The sequence below is a fragment of the Yamadazyma tenuis genome, chromosome 1 (assembly GCF_029203305.1).
Source record: "Yamadazyma tenuis chromosome 1, complete sequence".
Classification (NCBI taxonomy): domain Eukaryota; kingdom Fungi; phylum Ascomycota; class Pichiomycetes; order Serinales; family Debaryomycetaceae; genus Yamadazyma; species Yamadazyma tenuis.
Window position 1 is genome coordinate 1,717,641 of NC_089461.1, and position 20,569 is coordinate 1,738,209.

At 44.3% G+C, this 20,569-nt stretch overlaps 13 protein-coding genes across 13 annotated transcripts; 5 read left to right on the plus strand and 8 right to left on the minus strand. All coding sequences in view use genetic code 12, as the record gives it.

Annotated features, from left to right (window-relative positions):
* Nucleotides 1–607: 607 nt before the first annotated feature.
* RPL17B (60S ribosomal protein uL22) lies at nucleotides 608–1,159 on the plus strand (the record flags this gene model as incomplete). The annotated part of the gene is made up of 1 exon (XM_006688222.2): nucleotides 608–1,159. The coding sequence occupies one exon, from the start codon at nucleotides 608–610 to the stop codon at nucleotides 1,157–1,159; it is 552 nt and encodes a 183-aa protein (XP_006688285.1).
* A 312-nt stretch (nucleotides 1,160–1,471) lies between these two features.
* On the plus strand, nucleotides 1,472–1,759 carry QCR8 (ubiquinol--cytochrome-c reductase subunit 8; the record flags this gene model as incomplete). The annotated part of the gene is made up of 1 exon (XM_006688223.1): nucleotides 1,472–1,759. One exon carries the CDS (start codon nucleotides 1,472–1,474, stop codon nucleotides 1,757–1,759), a length of 288 nt encoding a protein of 95 aa, XP_006688286.1.
* Nucleotides 1,760–1,819: 60 nt separating this feature from the next.
* ERG20 (Farnesyl pyrophosphate synthetase) lies at nucleotides 1,820–2,863 on the minus strand (the record flags this gene model as incomplete). The annotated part of the gene is made up of 1 exon (XM_006688886.2): nucleotides 1,820–2,863. One exon carries the CDS (start codon nucleotides 2,861–2,863, stop codon nucleotides 1,820–1,822), a length of 1,044 nt encoding a protein of 347 aa, XP_006688949.1.
* A 141-nt stretch (nucleotides 2,864–3,004) lies between these two features.
* Nucleotides 3,005–4,234, minus strand: ebp2 (rRNA-processing protein EBP2; the record flags this gene model as incomplete). Its single annotated transcript, XM_066157533.1, has 1 exon — nucleotides 3,005–4,234. One exon carries the CDS (start codon nucleotides 4,232–4,234, stop codon nucleotides 3,005–3,007), a length of 1,230 nt encoding a protein of 409 aa, XP_066013630.1.
* Nucleotides 4,235–4,386: 152 nt separating this feature from the next.
* KTR2 (mannosyltransferase) lies at nucleotides 4,387–6,414 on the minus strand (the record flags this gene model as incomplete). The annotated part of the gene is made up of 3 exons (XM_006688224.2): nucleotides 4,387–5,618; nucleotides 5,920–5,950; nucleotides 6,037–6,414. 3 exons carry the CDS (start codon nucleotides 6,412–6,414, stop codon nucleotides 4,387–4,389), a joined length of 1,641 nt encoding a protein of 546 aa, XP_006688287.2.
* Nucleotides 6,415–6,973: 559 nt separating this feature from the next.
* On the plus strand, nucleotides 6,974–8,452 carry NDH51 (NADH dehydrogenase [ubiquinone] flavoprotein 1, mitochondrial; the record flags this gene model as incomplete). The annotated part of the gene is made up of 1 exon (XM_006688226.2): nucleotides 6,974–8,452. The coding sequence occupies one exon, from the start codon at nucleotides 6,974–6,976 to the stop codon at nucleotides 8,450–8,452; it is 1,479 nt and encodes a 492-aa protein (XP_006688289.1).
* A 276-nt stretch (nucleotides 8,453–8,728) lies between these two features.
* GDT1 (GCR1-dependent translation factor 1) lies at nucleotides 8,729–9,736 on the plus strand (the record flags this gene model as incomplete). The annotated part of the gene is made up of 1 exon (XM_006688888.1): nucleotides 8,729–9,736. The coding sequence occupies one exon, from the start codon at nucleotides 8,729–8,731 to the stop codon at nucleotides 9,734–9,736; it is 1,008 nt and encodes a 335-aa protein (XP_006688951.1).
* Nucleotides 9,737–9,775: 39 nt separating this feature from the next.
* MED8 (mediator of RNA polymerase II transcription subunit 8) lies at nucleotides 9,776–10,381 on the minus strand (the record flags this gene model as incomplete). The annotated part of the gene is made up of 1 exon (XM_006688228.1): nucleotides 9,776–10,381. One exon carries the CDS (start codon nucleotides 10,379–10,381, stop codon nucleotides 9,776–9,778), a length of 606 nt encoding a protein of 201 aa, XP_006688291.1.
* Nucleotides 10,382–10,439: 58 nt separating this feature from the next.
* PSN45_000836 (uncharacterized protein) lies at nucleotides 10,440–11,039 on the plus strand (the record flags this gene model as incomplete). The annotated part of the gene is made up of 1 exon (XM_006688890.1): nucleotides 10,440–11,039. The coding sequence occupies one exon, from the start codon at nucleotides 10,440–10,442 to the stop codon at nucleotides 11,037–11,039; it is 600 nt and encodes a 199-aa protein (XP_006688953.1).
* A 93-nt stretch (nucleotides 11,040–11,132) lies between these two features.
* RIM2 (Pyrimidine nucleotide transporter, mitochondrial) lies at nucleotides 11,133–12,212 on the minus strand (the record flags this gene model as incomplete). Its single annotated transcript, XM_006688229.2, has 1 exon — nucleotides 11,133–12,212. The coding sequence occupies one exon, from the start codon at nucleotides 12,210–12,212 to the stop codon at nucleotides 11,133–11,135; it is 1,080 nt and encodes a 359-aa protein (XP_006688292.1).
* A 147-nt stretch (nucleotides 12,213–12,359) lies between these two features.
* MOT1 (TATA-binding protein-associated factor mot1) lies at nucleotides 12,360–18,197 on the minus strand (the record flags this gene model as incomplete). Its single annotated transcript, XM_066157534.1, has 1 exon — nucleotides 12,360–18,197. One exon carries the CDS (start codon nucleotides 18,195–18,197, stop codon nucleotides 12,360–12,362), a length of 5,838 nt encoding a protein of 1,945 aa, XP_066013631.1.
* Nucleotides 18,198–18,612: 415 nt separating this feature from the next.
* On the minus strand, nucleotides 18,613–19,287 carry PSN45_000839 (uncharacterized protein; the record flags this gene model as incomplete). Its single annotated transcript, XM_006688892.1, has 1 exon — nucleotides 18,613–19,287. One exon carries the CDS (start codon nucleotides 19,285–19,287, stop codon nucleotides 18,613–18,615), a length of 675 nt encoding a protein of 224 aa, XP_006688955.1.
* A 91-nt stretch (nucleotides 19,288–19,378) lies between these two features.
* On the minus strand, nucleotides 19,379–20,419 carry PSN45_000840 (alcohol dehydrogenase; the record flags this gene model as incomplete). The annotated part of the gene is made up of 1 exon (XM_066157535.1): nucleotides 19,379–20,419. One exon carries the CDS (start codon nucleotides 20,417–20,419, stop codon nucleotides 19,379–19,381), a length of 1,041 nt encoding a protein of 346 aa, XP_066013632.1.
* Nucleotides 20,420–20,569: the final 150 nt, after the last annotated feature.

The following is a 20,569-nucleotide window of genomic DNA, read 5'->3' on the forward strand; positions in this document are numbered from 1 at the left end:
TTAGGTTGACGACATGCGGAACCCAGTTGGCGATAATCGACAGATGCGAGAGGCGCCAAAAAGCAATGAGGGTGTTCAGATAGGTGTAGGGATGTAGGTGAGAGGCAACAGAATGTAGGTCAGAGGCAACAGAATGTAGGTGAGAGTTGGAACAGAATACATGTAAGAGGTGCAACAAAATGTAGGTGAGATGGATTTTTGCTTTAGTGGGTGGTTGTTTAAGTCAGTGGTTATGCAAGTCGGTGGTGGTACCGATACGGGGTCCCTGACTTGCCCGGCCCATTGATAAACGGTTATTCGTCGCGACCCTGCCAGAAGTGCGTCCACCAGGGGGGAGTTAGGGCTGACCGTGACTGCTTTTTCCCTGGTGGTGGCGCGCAAGCAGCCCACCGCCATGTGCACCGCCACCCTGGCCCCAGCACGCACCCGTACCGCGACGGCGCTCGTCCTGCGACAGCAGCCATATAGGTGGATGCTTTTTTTTTTCGCACCTGCACACACCCCCACTCTGTTTGTTCCTCTCCCTCTGTCGCTCTGGTCCAAAAAATTTTCAAGTGAGAAAAACTTTTTCATCCAAGTTAATAACTTTATCAACTGAATATTAAACATGGCTAGATACGGTTATAGTTCGACTAACCCAGCTAAGTCTGCTTCTGCTAGAGGTGCTTACTTGAGAGTCTCCTTCAAAAACACCAGAGAAACTGCTCAGGCCATCAACGGTTGGGAATTGGAAAAGGCCAAGAAGTACTTGGAACAAGTTTTGGACCACAAGAGAGCCATCCCAATGAGAAGATACAACGGATCCACTGGTAGAGCCGCTCAAGGTAAAGAGTTTGGTGTCACCAAGGCCAGATGGCCTGCCAAGTCCGTCAACTTTCTTAAGGATTTGTTGGTCAATGCTGAAGCCAACGCTGAAACCAAAGGTTTAGACGTCACCAAATTAAAGATCTCCCACATTCAGGTCAACAAGGCCCCAAGATTCAGAAGAAGAACTTTCAGAGCCCACGGTAGATCCAACCCATACCAATCCCAACCTTGTCACATTGAATTGATCTTGACCGAACAAGGTGAAGAAATCAAGAAGGCTGATGAAAAGAAGGTTAGATTGAACACCAGACAAAAGGGAAGATTGACTGCTCAAAAGCGTTTGACCAACTAGATTATTTTACCATAATTCTGTATGTAAAATTTAATTAACAAGAATAATCATGGAATAGGATGAATGTAGGTGAAGAGAGTAGGTGATAAGTGTAGTAAATTTGAATGTAGAGACGTGGCGATTCGAAGAGGGTCTTCTTGTACTTGTTAGTATTTGTTAGTGTCTGTTAGTGTTCTGGCTTCTCTCACCTCAAACCCATGCCCATAATTACTCTAAAACCCACACCCGCGCACATCTCAGCACGCGATCCGTCCAATAACGCACCTTCCATTAATTCTTTCCATCTCAATACTCACTCAACACACATTCACAATGGCAGGTCCTCCAGCAGCTAAACATTACATGGGATGGTGGGGTGCTATCGGTGGCCCCAAACAAAAGTACGTCAACCAGTACACAGTAACCCCTTACGCTACCAGACCTTTGAAGGGTAACTTACACAAAGCATTTTTCAACACCTTCAGAAGAGTTAAAAACCAAGCTCTCTTCGTGATCATCCCATTTTCCATCGTCTGGAGCATCTGGGCCCAAGCCAGAGACTACAACGAATTCTTGTACACCAAGGCCGGAAAGGAAGAGTTGGATAGAGTCAATGTTTAAGTCTTAATGTGCATCAACACCCTATTTAATTTCTATATATAAAGAAAATGTATACATAAACTATTTGGAACGCTTGTAGATCTTGTTCAAGAAGGTGTAAAACACCTGCTTTTTTAAGCCCGATGACTCGTTGATGGCCTCAATCTTGCCCTTTAATTCACCCACAATCGATTCTTCATACTCCTGGTAGATGGCTTCAATGCCCAAATCATTGAACAATTGCTTGCACTTGGCCTCCTTGACATCATCTTTTCTGCCGTAGTTTTCTTCTAAAACCTGTCTCTGCTCAGGAGTAACCAACTTCAACGCTTGGTTCACCACCCAAGAACACTTGTTGTCCTTGATATCGGTACCAATCTTACCAATCTGCTCCGGGGTTCCAAAACAGTCCAAGTAGTCATCTTGAATCTGGAAGTATTCACCCAAGGGCACCAATATATCCTCTGCTTGCTTCAAGTCCTTCTCATCGGAGATTCCTGCCACAAACATTGCCAAGGCCACCGGTAAATAGAATGAGTAGTAGGCGGTCTTGAAGATGACGATGAACGAATGCTTCTCCAACGAGAACTTGTCCAAGTCCACCACCTCTTCGTCGGCAGTTGTCAAGTCCAACAACTGGCCCAACTCGGTTTGGAACGTCACATCATGGAACAACTCCAACAAGTCCACGTAGTACGAGTCTTTCTTGAAGTACTTCTTCAACAACACGTATATGGCACCTTCCAACATAAAGGAGTCGTTAATGGCGATGTTACCAATACCTTCTACCAAATACCAGCAGGGTTGGCCTCTTCTGGTTTTAGACTGATCCATGATATCGTCAGAAACCAAAAAAAAACCTTGTAACAACTCAATACACCAGCCCAAAACCGCCACCTTTTTATAGGTTTCGACGTCCAAATCGGTGACCTTTTGGTTGGTTAAAATGCAGTAAGTATCAACAACTGATAAACCTCTGTTCAATTTTCCACCGGGAGTGTTGTAGTTTAATGACCTTTCATACCACTCGATAGCCTCGGCAGGCATCTTGTAGTCCGTCAAGATCTGTCTCAACTCGACCACCAACTCGTCGAACACTTTAATGAATTGTTCTTTAGAAGACATGTTTGTAGAATTTCTTTCAACTCGTCGTCGCTCGCTTCTCGTTTCTTGGAGAAAAAGACCATATTTATACGAGGCTACTCAAACGGATGCAAAAATTGATTTTCCTATATAGATTTAATGTACATTTACAAATCCAGATGGCTATCTTCTGGTTCTCTTGCTCTTTCCAGGTCTCTTTTGCTTCATTTTCTTTGAAGAAAAATCGGAGATATCTGCCGAAGACTTGGCATCGTTCTTTCTCAGGCCTGCCTTCTTTCCACCAAACCCATACTTGGAGTTCTTGGCCACTCTTTTACCATTGGGCTTGTGTCTCTTGGAATCCCCACCTCTGCTCTCTTCTCTGGTGGCTTCTTCCAAAGCGATTTGGAAATCGTCTTCACCTGCAAGCTCGTTGTTGGCTCTTCTTTTCTTCAAAGATTTAACCTTTTCCAACGTATCTCTCTTTTGTTTGGCTCTTTCTTGTAAGGTTTCGTGTTGCACTTGCTTACCAAACTTCTTCAACAGTCTCTGCCTCTTGGCTTCTTCACTGGCTTTTTTATTGGCGGCTTCCGTCAATAGTTTGTTCTTTAACTTATCCATATGCTCATCACTCTTGACCATTTCAGCAAAGTAGTCCATGGGACGGGAAAATGCAACCTTCAACTTCAATAAGTTGGCTCTACCTTGTTTGGTGGCGTCCAATCCTTGTTTGTAGAATGCAAGTTCTCTTTCGGTATCGTCATAAATATCGCTGATTCCAACTTCAGTCTTTTCTTCGCTGACAATAGACTGGTGTTCGACAAACGAGTGTTTTTTCCAGGGCAACTGGACACGAGCAAGAGACTCCTTCAATGCGGCGACGTTGTTGATGGTCAACTTGGTGTAGGGGACCACATCGGCATCTGAATCGACTTCGACGTCTGAGAACGGAACATCTTCTTCTTCCTCTGCGTCTTTTTCCTCTGCGTCTTCTTCCTCTGCTTCTTCTTCCTCTGCACCTTCTTCCTCTGCTTCTTCGAGTTCGCTGTCACTTTCGCTTTCACCTAATCTGTTGATGTCCAACTCTTCGTCTTCCTCGTCAGAACCCTCTTCGGCTTCAGCATCGAGGAAACCTTCCTCCTCTTCCTCGTCGTCTTCTTGCACTGGTTTCAGCTTCTTTAACTTTCTTTGCTCTTTCTTTGACAAGGCTTCACTCTGGTAGTCATCTTGTTCTTTCTTCGACTTGGCCTTCACCTTGTCTTTCTTGTCCCGCTTCTGCACTTTTGGTACTGGGACCTCTGGTTCTTCTGCTTCCACAATCACCTTCTTAACAGGCTTTGATCTGGACTTATCTATGGACTCCAACAACTTATGGGCATCTAATTGCGTCTTTAATGTCCCCCTTTTACCCATTCTATGATATAGTTCAAGCTTTGTGAGAGATGAGATGAGAAGAAAATCTTTTTGACTGAAAAGTTCCCATCGCGCACTACTGAGGGTCGAGTTTTTGCAGTCATTATCGTTAATATATATATGCTTGTTTATATGTGTTGGAGGGCCTTCACTCAAAGGATGTAGTCGACCTCGTTGAGAAATTTCTTCCCGGATCCATACCGCCACCACCGACTCAAACAACTGAATACCTGGACGTCGTACGGGGTGGTTAACACTTCTCCATCATGTCCCGAAGTTTTACAAATACACCTCTTTTGACTGATCAAGTCCTTCAGGGTAGGACACGCCATATAAGGAGGATGGTAGTAGCCGATATCATCGAAATGGTGAATCAGGTTTTTGTCGGCCAAAAGGTTTAACCCGATCGAATGCACAGGGGCATCTCCCCATCTTTCATAGTAGAACCCTCCAGATTGGTCCAAAAACTCAAAGAACTTGGAGTAAGCCTCAGACCTCCAGAAGTTGAGACTGCCAATCTCAAAGTTCGACCAGAAATGACACAAGTTGTACTCGGATGAGGAATTAACCATGGGTACATGATAGTTAAGATCGACCTCACGGCTAGTGATGAACTCAAGTGAGTTATTGGGATGGATTAGATCAGGGTAAGCCTCTATGAACTTTTCCACCGTGGGCCAGAGAGTCGGAATGGTGTTCTCATATTCGTGAATGGTGGTGACAAAACCGTAGACCTTATTATTTTCACGAAGAAATTTGAAGGGATCATGTTGAAAGTCACACAAGTACTCGACGTCAGGCTCTACTCGAAAGTACCAGTCATAGTTGAGCAATCTCTTTTGTTTGAAGAAGAAGCCCGAGTTGAAGTGACACATATTTCGGTATGATCTGCTGCCACCATAGATTACATCTTTGTTGGACTTCTTGAGATTCTCTTCAAGCTTAATGGTATCTATGAACGAAGGGGGCTCCCAGTCTTCTTCAGGAATGAGCTCGTAGTATGTCTTCCCGCTGGCCATCAAGGTTGTTTGTTCCTTGAACTCCTGGGTGAATGGTACGTCATTTAAGAACACCCATGGGTACTGGTAGTCTTTGTTGAATCTGTCTTCCAACGACCTCATTGAACTCAATGCTCCTTCGAGCTCTTCGTTCCGCACAAGCATAACAATCGTGGCATTTTCTCCGCCGATTTGGTCTCTGTTTCGGCCTCCCATTGGGAAACTAAGGTATGAGTTTGAAGATAGCTTGGGTGCTCTCTTCTTCAAGATATCTATATTCGTCAAGTCCTGGCCGCTCAACCCACTCAAGTGCCGAAGAGCCTCACGTGTACCACCGTTGCCAGTGAGCGTGGTGTATACGTAGTAGTAGTACGTGGACGTTACCGCTATTAGTATGGATAGGAAAACGAACTTCATGGTGAATGAGAAGAATTTGATTCGCATTTTCGTGGCTGCTAAATTACAATATTACAATTACCTACTACTGCCACGCGAGTGGGAGTGGCTCTGTCTCCAAAAAGGACTCTGGACTCTCTCCAGAGGGTTATAGTGTTTATGGGTTGTATGGATACCTTCCACAGTATTAGAAGGTGAGAAGATAGTGTATGTGTGGGGCTGGGTGACCGTATACTCGACGTCTGGAGCATTTCCTGGAGACTTGAACGGATTCTTGGTGTCCGCTGAAACGCTGGCCGTCCACCGAGCCGTCTTCCATACACTAGAAACGTACGGTTGCATTGGGGCATACCGTACCTTTCCTGTTTGCAGCGCATACGGTATAGTATAGAACTTGTTGAGTTCAACCGAGGTCGTGGGTCCAATGGAGCCAGTAGTTTGTGGAGGTGGTGGGTCATCCATAGAGCCATGGAACAAACTGGTTTGTTTTCCTGTCATTCCCGCCAAATGAAACCGTTGACTGAAATGAAGAGTGAATTGGTTCTTGCCATAGTAAGACATGATTTGTAAGTAGTAAAGGCCATCATCGGTCGCTGAGTCTTTGATGGACACGGTTGTTTGCCAGTTTCTATTACTTCCCTTTCCTTCCACCGAAAGGTCTCCCAAATGAACACTTTGGTTGACAATTGTGATAAGGGTGATATTATCGTTGGGACCCGCGCAGAGGCCAATCGACAACTGTTTGATGTCCTCTATCTTGGGCACGGTATTATCTTCTATGAACATGACCTGGATGTCAATGAGCCCTTGGTGGTTCGGTGAGTATGTTTGGTTTCTGTCTGGGGTCAATAGGGCCACGTCTGCTGAGACTTGGAGTATCAACAGGAAAAAGATGAGGAGGAACGGGAACATAGAAGAAGTGGAGCGGGAGGACATGTGAATGAAGTGTTTGGGTCGGTGACGGGAGAATTTGAGTCAGCGAAGGAAGTATTCAGGGAATTGAGATCTGTGACATACCATTTCTGAGATGCTGGAAGTAACATCAACTTGCATTCAACAAATTAAAACACCACCAACCGAAAAGCCCTCACCAAAAGGTTGGTCCAAATACAAATATTAATACAAGGTAACCATAACTGCTTTCCTTTATATGTGCCCCAAACACCCGTATGCTACCATTTCGAAGCTTGCAGCCAATGGAAAGGTCCGTGCGCGCACCAGTTTTCCCGCTTCGCCAGCCCTCCAATGAGAAATGCGCAAAACTAATTACCAATTGAAGTGCTATATTTTGAGAAAAATTTAACCTCTCACAACTCAGGTTTCAAAATACAGATATCTATTTATTATGCTTCGTAACTTGAGGATACAACCAACTGCAAACAACGGGTTGCGTGGGTTACGTCGCTTGGCCACTATCGCCGATGCATCGGTCAATCCCAACAGAACCCACGGAGGTTTAAAGGATCAGGATCGTATCTTCCAAAATGTTTATGGTAAATATGGACATGATATCAAATCCGCCCAAAAAATGGGAGATTGGTACAAAACCAAAGAAATCATATTGAAGGGTGACAAGTGGATCATTGACGAGATGAAAAAGTCCGGATTAAGAGGAAGAGGTGGTGCTGGATTTCCTTCTGGTCTCAAATGGTCGTTTATGAATCCTCCAGGATGGGAAAAGAATGCTGGTCCCAGGTATTTGGTAGTCAACGCTGATGAAGGTGAACCAGGTACTTGTAAAGACAGAGAAATCATTAGAAAAGACCCTCACAAGTTGGTGGAAGGATGTTTATTGGCTGGTAGAGGAATGAATGCCACTGCTGCTTACATCTATATCAGAGGAGAGTTCTACAACGAAGCCAACGTCTTACAGGAAGCCATTAACGAGGCGTACGCAGCCGGATTTTTGGGTAAAGACGCTTGTGGCTCGGGCTACCCGTTTGATGTGTACATTCATCGTGGTATGGGAGCTTATGTATGTGGTGAAGAAACTGCATTGATCGAGTCTATCGAAGGTAAGGCCGGAAAGCCAAGATTGAAGCCTCCATTCCCAGCCGGAGTAGGATTGTTTGGTAGACCCACCACCGTTGCCAACGTGGAAACTGTTGCCGTTGCCCCAACTATCTTGAGAAGAGGAGGAGACTGGTTTGCTGGATTTGGCCGTGAAAGAAACGCTGGTACCAAGTTGTTTTGTATTTCTGGTCATGTCAACGAGCCATGTACGGTTGAAGAAGAAATGTCGATTCCTTTAAAAGAGTTGTTGGAAAAGCATTGTGGAGGTGTCAAAGGAGGTTGGGATAACTTACTCGGAGTGGTTCCTGGTGGTTCTTCTGTTCCAATCATGCCCATCGACGTGTGTGAAAATGTGTTGATGGACTATGATGCTTTGAGAGATGTGGGATCAGGTTTGGGTACGGCTGCCGTCATTGTGATGAACAAGCAAACTGATATCATCAGAGCCATTCAAAGATTCTCTGCCTTCTACAAGCACGAATCTTGTGGGCAATGTACTCCATGTCGTGAAGGTACTACCTGGTTGAACAGTATGATGGACAGATTTGTCATTGGACAAGCCAAAGAAAGAGAGATTGATATGATTTATGAATTAACCAAAGAGATCGAGGGTCATACCATTTGTGCCTTGGGAGATGCTGCTGCTTGGCCAGTTCAAGGGTTGATCAAGTCTTTCAGACCGGTGATGGTTGACAGAATCAATCAGTTCAATGAGAAGCATCCCGACGTGGGATACGGTGGATGGGTCAAGTCCGGTAAGACGTTGGACGGGAAAGTGGTGGACAACCCCATGCCAGCTTCCCATCATTAATCATATTCACTTTCCTTCCTACCCTATTTAAAACTGCATAGATACTATATAATCGCTTTCGTGTTGTCATGGAGGTTGTATACATTATTAAATATATTTTAGAACTATAATGTTGTTGGTATGGCGACACCACCAAAGGGATATCTATTCAGAATCCCCTATACTTGTATCGGTTAAACCCGTTTGGAGCCGTGAGCCGTGAATCTTGAGCAGCTTATCGGAGTTTTTTCTGCGCGCCTCATCTTCGAAAAATTTCACCACTTAACTCTCTAAACAATGCAATTGAAACAGTGGTTCGCCGTCGTGCTTGTGTCGATGACTACCGTGGTTGCATTGGTCGGGGATGCTACTCCTGGAGCCTCCAACCAACTCGAGGATACAGAAAACCCCGCTGATATAAAGTTCACCAATGTTGATCTCGACAGTGGGAAAGCTGCCAGTAATTTAGGGGTCCGTCCACTTGAAGATTCTGACAATGATCCAACCCCCGGCCACGCCAAGTTGCCCTTGTCTTCACAACCGCTTGCTTTCGAGCTTGAAGAGGAGGCTGCCGACGAACCCAGAGAGCCATATGACTCGTTTATCATGTCTGTGTCGATGATTATTGTTTCTGAAATCGGTGACAAGACGTTTTTGATAGCAGCGTTGATGGCAATGAAGAATTCTCGTGCCGTGGTGTTTGCGGCTGCATTCTCTTCGTTGGCCATCATGACCGTGTTGTCGGGAGTGGTGGGCCACGCGTTACCAGCTTTGATTTCAAAGCGGGTTACTCAGTTTTTGGCGTCAGTGTTGTTCATTGTATTTGGTCTCAAGTTGATGAGAGAAGGATTGAGCATGTCCAAAGACATCGGTGTAGACGAGGAGTTGGCAGAGGTGGAAGAAGAGATTCGTGCTCAGAACATCAACTCTCACATGGAAAATGCTGAGTCTGGAGGTGTTTCTACCTTCACCAAATCTTGGTACCTGAAGGGGGTCGAACAGTTCAACGATTTGGCCGCCTTCTTATTGTCACCGGTATTCATCCAGGTGTTTGTGATGACGTTTTTGGGTGAATGGGGAGACAGATCACAAATTGCAACCATTGCATTGGCAGCCGGATCAGATTATTGGTATGTCATCATTGGAGCCATCATCGGTCACGGGGTGTGTACATTTGCAGCCTGTGCCGGAGGTAAGTTGTTGGCCAAAAAGATCTCCATGAGAACCGTCACGTTGGGAGGGGCTATAGCCTTCTTTGTGTTCTCCATCTTGTATTTGTACGAGGCTGTATATGGATTTGAGTAGACACTGCGTTAATGCTTAATTTATATTATACAACCGTAGCTATTCGATTTTCCCCTGGCACATAAACTTCAAAACCTGGTTGGGATGTAGTGCCTTCTTACCAGTGGTGACACCCATTTCCACATCTTCTCGTTGTCTCTCTGCTTCCTTTTTGGCCAGAGCCTCCTTTTTCCCTTCTTCAGTCTCGAGATACTCGAGCTCCTCCGTCGACAAAAACCCGTAGAATTGGAAGTCCTCCTTGATCTCTTGGATCTTGGCCGAGCACCATTGGGAGAATTCATCGTCAGCTTGACTGTTGATATTGAGAGACTTGCTGTGCTCAATGGCTTCATCTATCCATTTTTCCACCTCTGGCAACGGCTTCTTCCGCAAAAGCGTGGTGGCGAGCCCCTCATGCTGGGAGGTTGGAAACAATGGGAGCGGGTATGCGTTGGTGTGGTCCAAGATGTCCTGGTTGTTTTCTAGGATGCTGGTGATCGAGTGGAGCTGGGTGATAAGAACATGGAATTGGCTTTGGAACTGGCCATACGTGGGCAACCGCGTCTTTCCTGTGAACCTTATATTGTAGTTTATCTGGTCAGAGAGCTTTCTGAGTGATATATGGACCTGGTTTAACCTGTTTCTTGTAGCTTCTAGGGAGTCCATGGTGGGCTTAAGCTCGAGAAATTGGTCGCGAAAAATCCACCACTTATCCTCAGATGCCATGATTCGTAAGAACTATAGTTTGGCAGCCGAGCTCAAAAAGCAGGAGAGTAAGAAGCAGAACAAGATACGGGCCCGCCAGAAGCAACAGCACAGCTTGGATAAATTGAAAAACACCGATCCCATAGCTCTTTATAAGAAGATTCAGAGACTCAAGGAGAACTCTCTAGACAAACAGGATAAGTATCTCAAAGGCTTGGAGGCAGACTGGCAGTTCATTCTCAAGAACGGGCTCCACAAGGACAAAGTTGAAGGTTTCTTAAAGACAGTTGAAAAGGAGCTGGCTGAAAGGGAAGTACTACGAAACAAGCTTTGGGGTCTGCAATCGGTATACTTCAACCCTGAGTTGAACCCTTTGGGAAAGGTTCCCGACCCTCAGAGACTACCACCGGGTATAACTACACCCATTGGGAACCATACTCTCCCGCTAAAACCAACTTTAAAAAAGACATATGCTCCCGATCCCATAATCGAGCAGCTCAACATTACACCACCAGAAGGTGCACCACCTCAATTCTATAAACAAGTCTACAACACCGGCAGACACCACGTCACGAGCATCGAATCCGATGACCCCCCGAAACGATTTCGCCTGCTTTAGGTTTGTGTATATTAGTGTACAGTAGAAAACCATACATACATTACAATGCTATTTACAAGGGTAAGATCATAAATATTATAGACAAGAGTGCCATCACGATAAGAGTCTGACAACAATTTCCCAGGTTCCAAACATGATGATTGAGTTGGGAACTGTCCTCAACAAATGTGGCGTGAGTCCTCCGTACATGCTGGCCATGCCTTCTTCTTTCACCACAAGCTTGAAAGTTTGAATTAAGCCAGTGTATTTGGGTTTACCGGTGGATTCCAACGGAGCTTGTCTCAAACGAGTTCTTACAACTTCGTGAGGATATGTGATCAAAGAGGCCACGAATTTCGCTGCCCCAGCCGCTCCCGACCGAGCAGACCACTCCATGATATGGTCTTTTGTGGTTTTGTCTGAACCTTGCTTGACGGCTCTTTGATTGATTATCGTCTTCATTTGCTCATACAAAACCCATTGTAAGGTGGATTCGATTCCTCCCAAGTAAGACGCCGTCAACCCCCTGTACAAGCTTGTGACACCCTCTGTCTTCACAATGTGTGAAAAACAGTCCCAGGAATTCTTGTAGTGCTTACCCTTGGTTTTATCCAACTGCAAACGGGTTTTGATCAACCAAATGGGATTGGTGGCGGTAGAGGTCACGAAACCGGCATTGATCCCGGCAAGTAGATGGACCCAAGTGGCTTCTGTGCCGTTGTTGAAGTTGTTGGATAAGAAGTCTTTAGATAAGCCATATGTGAAAAAGTTGATGGAACGAGCAGGTATCACCCCTACCAAGTTAGGACCCAATCCTCTAAAAAGGGCTCTGGAGCCTTCGCTGGTGTATATGTTCTTTAACACGGACCCAGTTTCCTGGAAATGCTGGGCTGCTTTTATGATTATATTTGAAGATTTCGGACTTCTGTTATACATCTTTGTGTACGCATCCGATTGTAATCTGGTTTTCACCACGTCCAACGGACACGTCAAGATAGCCCCTGTCATTCCTCCCACACCGCCAGCCACAAAATGCACCCAACTTTTGACCTGTGCGGGCTGGGATGCTGATTTATAGTTGACATCTTCAACTTCCCTTAATGTAGATGACTTCTCATCCGAAGTCAAAAAGTGGTAACTATGTTCCACATCTTTCTCTAGAACCTCAATTCGATTCAAATTTCCTCGGGTCATAGCCTATGCCTTGTTTAATATAACCCCCGTTAGATTTGGTTTAAGGCAGTATGTAGCTTATGACTTGAGATTACAGTTGATGTAGTTTGAAAATTTTATTCGCAGACTTTCTCATCTCGTTTGCGGCATCTGTCTATAATCCTATATTTACTTAAGAGTTTTGATAAAGTTATCCAAATTGTACTCCTCTTCGTACTGGGCTTCATCCCACAATTCGCCCAACTCGCCCACGGCGTCGGCAGCCTTTCCTGAAAGCCCACCGGAAACATCATCTGGGATCTCTTTCTTCTCTTCTTCCACTGGTTCAATCTTATTACCATTGTCTTCCACATCAAACAAGTCCAACAATTGGTTGGTGTCCATGGATGATAATCCCACATTCTGTTGGTTGACAATGGTTGATGCAATGTTCATTTTGAACTTCTGTAATCCCATGATCTTCTCCTCCAAGGTGTTTTGGGTGATCAACCGGTACACATTCACAACCTTTTTCTGACCAAGTCTATGAGCTCTATCCATGGCCTGTAAGTCATTCATGGGGTTCCAGTCGTGCTCCACAAATATAACCGTGTCGGCACCCGTCAAGTTCAATCCCAAACCACCTACTTTGGTGGTTAATAAAAGCACATCTATTGAGGGATCTTCATTGAACTTCCTAACAATTTTTTGTCTGTCTCTTGGGTCGGTAGAACCATCCAATCTCATGTAGGTGACCGAAGGAAGGACCTTCTTCAAAAGCTGTTCTTCAACAATATCAAGCATATCCTTCAACTGACAGAATATCAACGCTCTGTGCTCGGAAATAACTCCTTCGGCAGAAAGAAGTTGATTCTGCTTCTGCTTTTCTCTATAGCTCTTGGAGTGGTAGTCACTATCACTGGAACCAATGCCACACTCCAACAATAATGTTTTCAATGATAACAACTTTGGCGAGTGCTCAATGCTCCTCAAATCCTGTTTCTTATTGTTCAAATCAACCATGATTTTATTGTACTTGGGGTGATTTGGAGACAAAACCAAAGCAGGGTGATTGCAAAGCTTTCGCATATATTGCAAAGCCTGGAAAACATGTGTTTTGTTGTTGTTCTCTTCGTCCATGATACCATCTTTAATATCCTGTTCGATGGTTGACTTCTGCTTGACAGCAAAGTCTTTGTACAACTCCTTTTGAAGACTACTCAATTCACAATAGTAATCTTGAATAATCTTGGGAGGCAAGTCTGACAAAACATCTTCTTTCAAACGACGCAACATGAATGGCAAAACCTGTTTGTGCAAAGATTCCAACGCCAACGCTCCAGCCTCCTGTTCCTTGGAGGAAGTTTTGCTATTTCTACTGGCAGCAATTGGTTTGGCAAACTTTTCATTGAATACCTTTTCGGTTCCTAAGAACCCAGGCATTAAAAAGTCAAACAAAGACCATAATTCCAAAACATTGTTCTGGATTGGAGTACCAGACAAAATAAGTCTATGCTCAGCATTAATTCTCTTGACTGACTTGGTCAACTTGGACGCAGAGTTTTTGATGATATGACCTTCGTCCAAAACACAATAATTGTAATCATGTTCATTCAAAAACTCCACATCATTACGACAAACATCGTAAGAAGTGACAATGACATCGTTGTCCATAAACTGCGCACGAAGTCCTTGTCTGGCTGAGGGTCCACCGGCGTATACCATCACTTTCAAAAATGGAGAATATTGATTCAACTCTTGTTCCCAATGGCCCGTAACAGAAGGAGGACACACCACTAAAGAAGGCAACTTTCTGAACTCCCGTGATTGGGTCTCCTTAAACTTTTCATCCCTGATGTAATGGTCTGATGAAACGATACAAATGGTTTGTAAAGTCTTACCCAATCCCATATCATCACACAAAATACCGTGTAAGTGGTACTTGTTCAAGAAATGAAGCCAGTTAACACCATCCTGTTGATACTTTCTCAATGTAGCTTTGATAGAAACAGGCAAATCAAACGACTTGATTTTGGTTGGATCTAACATTTGTTGGATGAACTCTCTTTCTCTGTCCCTTCCCTCCAACAAGTCTTTAGGCATATCTTCTGGATCAGGAATACCAGCTTCTAATGGCACCAACTTGATGATAGACGCAAATGTGGTGGTAGCTAAAACACGGACATCGGGATTGGAGTCACTCATTCTTCCCAATACTGGAACAATCAAAAACACAACGTAAGGAAGAATATCAGATCCCATGGTGGTAGACAAGTGGTACACTGTTTCAATAGCCCCCTGTCTTTCCTTGATAGTTCCAGAATTATTGAGTAAAGGCAAAATAGATTTCACCAAAAACGTGAAAGCTGGTACTTGACAAACATACGAAATGGTTGCAAAACATTTTGCAGTTGAATAACGGAAAACCGAAAGTTCCGACGTGAAACCTGGTAATAGAAGTGGCAAGTTGTCGGTAATAGTCTTGTGTAAAGATTTGTGCAATTTGGGCAACAAAGCCCTTAATATACCCAAAGCATCAATGATACTTTGTCCCTTCAACTCGTCCTTTTGGAACTCCTCGTCATCAGCATGTTGCAACAACTTCAATGGTTCAATAATCAACTCTTTCAATTTTGGAAGGTTCTCAAAAAGAGTATCTTGGTAAACGTCCAACAAAGCATCAAAAGACAATAAAGCACCATTTCTCTTGATTCTGGCTTCGTGAACCGCCTTTTCGTGTTGGGCAATATCAACTGGATCTGTTTTTGCTTCTTCTTTCTTTAAAGAAAGTACGATATCTTTGAACTCTGCGTTGTGATGATATTCGGGCACTTCTGAAGTATCCACACACAAGAATCCACAGAGATTCTTGGTGATTTTATCTGCTGCACCCTTCTTTCCTACGTTGTTCAATTCTTGGATAAGATGGGAAACTGCTTCAGCTGACCTCTTTTGGAGAAGTGCCGATTCTTCTTGTTTCACGCTGTCCATCAATGATCTAATGATGGGGTTCAACTTCTTTGGAACCCCATCCACGGCCAACACGGCAGCAGCATAAGCGGCCAATATGCTTGTTATTCTAGATAATCTTGCCAGCAGAACATCATCAATAGCTAAAGTGATTCTATGCCTGGCATCTTCTAGAGCATTGATCGAAGCCATTTTGTAGGTTGGTGAAAGAGTCTTGATCAACTTAGGATAAGTTTCGTCTATCAATTTCTGAGCTTGTTCTATCGAGAAGGCATTTGGACCAGCTTCCAGTTCCCCCTGGACCACCACAGGCAATTGAGGAATCTTGTTAGGAGATATCTTGGCCATGTTAATGAAGATATCAAAGAGGTGTATGCAGCTTGTTCGCAAGGCTTTTAAAGTGGGTACTAGTTCCCTGAAATGAGGTAAGCTGGGGAACGCAGGCTCGGCCAACACTCCAATCAAGTTAGGTAAGAATTTCTCTTTGACTTGATCAGGAATCGGCAAATTCTGTTGTTTCAAGCTCTTAGCATATTCCTCGAGAATAACGCTTGAGAGCAATCTTGGGGAGGAGTGTTTTGATTTGAAGTAATTGCTCAAAGAGTCTAGTACTGTTATGAGCAACTTTTCATCTTTTATAGATGCCAAGGTTTGACCGAAAGCCTTGGAAGCAGCTGCTCTTGTTCTTATGAAAACATCAACTCCCAACAACAAAATATCACCTTTGAAAATATGAGAGTCAATATTGACCTTCAATTCATCCAAATACGGAATATCACTCTTGGCCTTTGACTCAGAGTTTTTACGTTTTCTGCCTCTCTTTTCTCCTCCTCCATTTGAAGAGCAGTCTGTTTCTTTGAACTCTTCGTACCCATTGATTTCATCAAAGTCCACAGAAGAACCTCTTCTAGAAGAACCGTTACCATCGTTTGAAACCATCTTCCCGGATGGTCTCATGATGAGATTGGTGTTCATCTGATAGTTGTGCCTGGCCAATCCTATTGGTGTCATGGTCAAGAATAATAATGGGCCATGGTTAGATGAAAATAATTCTTCAGCATTCAAAAACTCGTTAACATTGATTTCTTCAATGAGCCTCGTATACACCTTCTGCGACAAGTTCAAGACTTCTTCATTTTGTTCGACCAAAAGGTTCTGAAAGATGAGCCTAAGAGCTTTGGAATTTATCCAGTGTTTTGTGGCAGCATTATCAATGGATAAGAATTCAAGAATAGTCCTCAAGACTGCTTTTCGAACATTCACGATAGAGTGTCTTAAAAAAGGAAACAATCGGGGAACCAAGCTCTCAAATGAAGAACTTTGGTCCTTGGCAGCCTGTTTTTCCATGATTTCAATGACTTCTTGATGGGTACAAAGCTTTGACAATAAGTCCATGACTGAACCAATAGACGCAGAGAGGTCGTCTCTCAAGTTTACGAGACAATCCCAAATGGTCTTCAACAACACCAGGATCAATTCTCGTTTATGCTTAATGAAGTCACTGGCAATAGGCGCTAATGTCAACGCAGCCACAGACTGAACATCATCGTCGCTTTCTTGTAAACCATGTAACACCATTGACACCGTATCGTTCAAAAGCTCTGGTTTTTCGGTTAAAACGCTTGTTCTGACACTTACAAAGTACCTTAACCCTAACATCCCCCCGTGCTTGGCTTCCCAGCATTTAGGAAAGTATCCTTCTTGAAGAATTAGTCTGTGCAAAGCATCAAAGGTTTTGATCAACGGATCTATTTCTAGGTGAATCAACAATGCAGCTAAGGCTTGAGCTCCTGATTCACGAACCGGGGCCACCACAGAATCTGAAACGTAGTCCCCAAATCGGTCAAGAGCGAATAAGGTACACAACCTTACAGCCAAATCCTCCAATGTAGCATCGTTGTTTTTGATGTTCTCTTCCAACGACTTGGACTTGATCCTACCAGCCGATTTCCCATGCTTCTTTATCAATTCTCTTAGTCCAAGACATGCACCATGTCTAATCTCCCATCTATCGTCAAACAAATCATCCACCAACAATTCATAAACCCCTTGAAACTGCCACACCAAGCCGGCCACCTTGGCATGCTGGCTCAAAATGGGTGATAATTCGGCTTTGGTTTCCATCACCAACTTCTCACCACCTTGTTGAGAAGTCAAGTCGAATTGAGGAACCTCTTGCTTTATGTTGGTGTTTATAGCGTTTGGATCCGACATCATCTGCTTGGAAATGGAACTCTGACTTAAATCTATTGGTTTGGTTCTGTTTATTCCAGACTTGGCATTGACTTTGGCTCTTCTCTTTTGTAAAGCCTTCAATCTGGCATTTGCAGCCAAGGCTTTGGCGGCCTGTTCTTCTGATTCGACAGCATCGACGGCCGTTCGAGTCTCTTCTTTCACTTGAGTTTGAAGTATCAGATCGGTTTCGGGGGTACTGGATGCTTCTTTTTCAGGTTCAATCTTAATGGAGTTATTATTTTTGTGTCTTTTGAACTTTGAAAGTAACGATACCTCGTCCTCTGCTTCATTCACGTTGGAAGTGTCTATTTCGTTGATGCTGGATGCTAACAATTTTCGGTTACTTTTCAAGATTTCAATCAAATCCCAACTTTCAAATGTAACGAGAGAAGATAAATTGTCATCCATTTTCTTCAACTCCTCATCTTGTTCACGCTTGAACTCTGCATCCGGATCCGACTTGATTTTGATTTCACCGTCGACACCTTCGGTTTCCATGTCGACATCAGGGTCTTCCTTAATGGTGGAAGTGCCATTTTTGGTATCATTATCGTTATTGTCATTATCATTAGAATCATCATCATGCTCATTATTGGGGTCCCATACACGGGAATGGTTTACTATGTTTCCGAAGGCCCTAGCAGCTGCCACTCTTGTTTCCCATTTCGGACTCTTTAAGAATGGGTATACTCTACCCAAAAGATTCAAGGTCTCTTCTGGGTGGCCCTTGGCCAAATCAGACAACTGGTCAGCAGCGGTGCTTCGGATAAACTGGGTAGAGCCAGTCTCTAATAAAATCACCAATCTGTCCAATCTCGACATTTTCAGTGGATCTCAATCAATACAAACGAAGGTCAGGCAGGCCAATTTTTCAACCAGTCAATTATGAATTAACGAATGTGTTGGTGAGACGACACTTGTAGACAGAAGGAATACTTGGGAACGAGAAGATTTTTCTCGGGGAGATTTTGCAATTGTTTGAAACCTGCTGCACCAAAAACTGATGTTTTTCAAATCTTTTTGAGATGTCTGATGCGTATTTGTAGGAAATCGTCTCTATTTAAATATTCCTGGTATTTCTGGCGAGCGAGCGGTGTGCACACGCCCGCGCGTTATATATAAGCAGCGAGATCCGTCATGGTTTGATGGTGTTGATTTTTTTGGAGGTCGCATTTTGTGTGTCAGTTCTCCTTTTCTAGTATTTATTATTACCTACATCGTACACAAACACAGATCACTACGCGAACTTCTCTTCCTTCTTGGCTCTCACAGCGATCTTTGCCTCAGCAATGTCATCAGTAGTGGCATTGTAGCTGACATTGGTGGCCTGGTTCATTGGGTTTTCCAGAGATTTGGAGAACTCTTTATGCAACAAGTTCTTGATCTGTTGCAACCGCAAACCAGGGTTCTCCTTTCTCATTTCAGGCAATCTCTTTTCTTCAAATGCCAAAAATGCAGCCTTGACTCTTCTTTCGGGATGCTTGTCGAAATCCTTATTTTGTAAACCTCCGTCTTTGGTAGTCAACGTTAAGGCCTCTAAAGCATTGTCGATACCAGAAGCCGCCAACTCGGGCTTTGAACTGTTGAAATCCATAAAGTCATCGATCTTTCCGGTTCTCTTAGCTGCCACTTTGGCAGCACCTCTTTGTTTGGAGTTCTGAGGCTTGGAAGGCAAAGATGCCTCTTCGGCCGCCAACAAGGCCTCTCTTTCGGCCTTTTTTCTGGCGGCTTCTTCTTTTTTGAACTGTTCGTCTTCCTTCTTCTTATTCCCCTTCTTGGATCCTTGGTCCCACTGAGAAGCTTCCTCTGCTTCAGCAGCAGCCAATGCCGCTTGTTGTTTCTTACTGGCAGCATCTGCTTTCTTAGCGTTTCCTGCTGCCTTCTTCGAGTTTTCTCCTCCTTTTTTGGCCATTATGTAGTAATGAAGATACAAAAAAACAAGTTGGCCACCTCGAAATCCGAATCCGCACTATTAATCGCACTAAAATCAAAATGTATATTCTTCAGAGCTTTGGGGGAGTAAACACAATTCTACCTTCAACTTTACCCTTGGCCAATTGGTCAAAATAGTAGGGAAGTTCGTCGATAGACACTGACTTTATAAGTGGCTTCACCTTGCCCAATCGGACCAATTCCAAGCACGCAAGCTGTTCACCCGCGGTTCCACCAAAGTTGGCGTAAATGGTAACTTCTTTACGGGCCAAATAGAAGTTCATGTAGTTTAGTTGCAAGTTCCCGAGCCCCACAATCACAAGCTTCCCGTCACGTGCGATATAGTCCTGACAGTCCTCAAATGTCTGCTTGTATCCACAAAAATCAAAGCAGATATCGAAACTGTCGGTCGGGTGATTCGAGTCGCCAATATCGGTATAGAACTCGGCTGCACCATACCGTTTTGCCTGGGCCTCCAAATCGGCCTTGCGGTCGACAGCCACCACATAACACCCGTACGTACGGAGAATCTGGAGGGCGTTCAAGCCCAAGCCGCCCAAACCAAACAATAATACTCTGGTGGTAGGTTCCAAAAATTGCTGTACTTTCCTGATGGCATGGTACGGGGTCAAGACCGAGTCGGTAGCCACCGCCGCCTCTTGGTACGATACTCCTTCGGGAATTGGCACGAGCGACCGCAAGTTTTCCACCACGATATACTGCTGGAAGCCACCATCGGTGCCAATTCCATATCCACTAACCTCGTCGCAGCACATGTCAAGGCCCTTACGGCAATTTTTACAAACTCCACACAGTTTGCAAATGCACAACGAATACCGGGATCCGAGCTGATACTTGGGGTCGCTGGCAAGGTTCTTACCGACCTGAACGATTTGGCCGGCGATTTCGTGGCCCATGATAAAGTTGGCAGGATATTCTTCATCCACCACCTTGAGAATGTGGAGGTCGCTCTGGCAGAGTCCTGCTGCTTCAATTTTCAACAACAACTGGTTATCACCGGGTTGTTTGACAGGAACATTTTCGTACTTGGCGACGGAGCCTTTGCCACGTTCATAGCCGTAGGCGGTTTGTGTTTTGGGAATAGCAGACATGATACTTGGGGAAAATATGATGGTGCGTCGGATGAATTTATACTGCGAGGTGTGGGGGGAAGTTGGGCATTCGCACAAGATTGTGATTTCATTATTTTGGATAAGGTTTGGGACAATGGTGGAAGCAAGAGAATATGCTGGGGCCAGAGA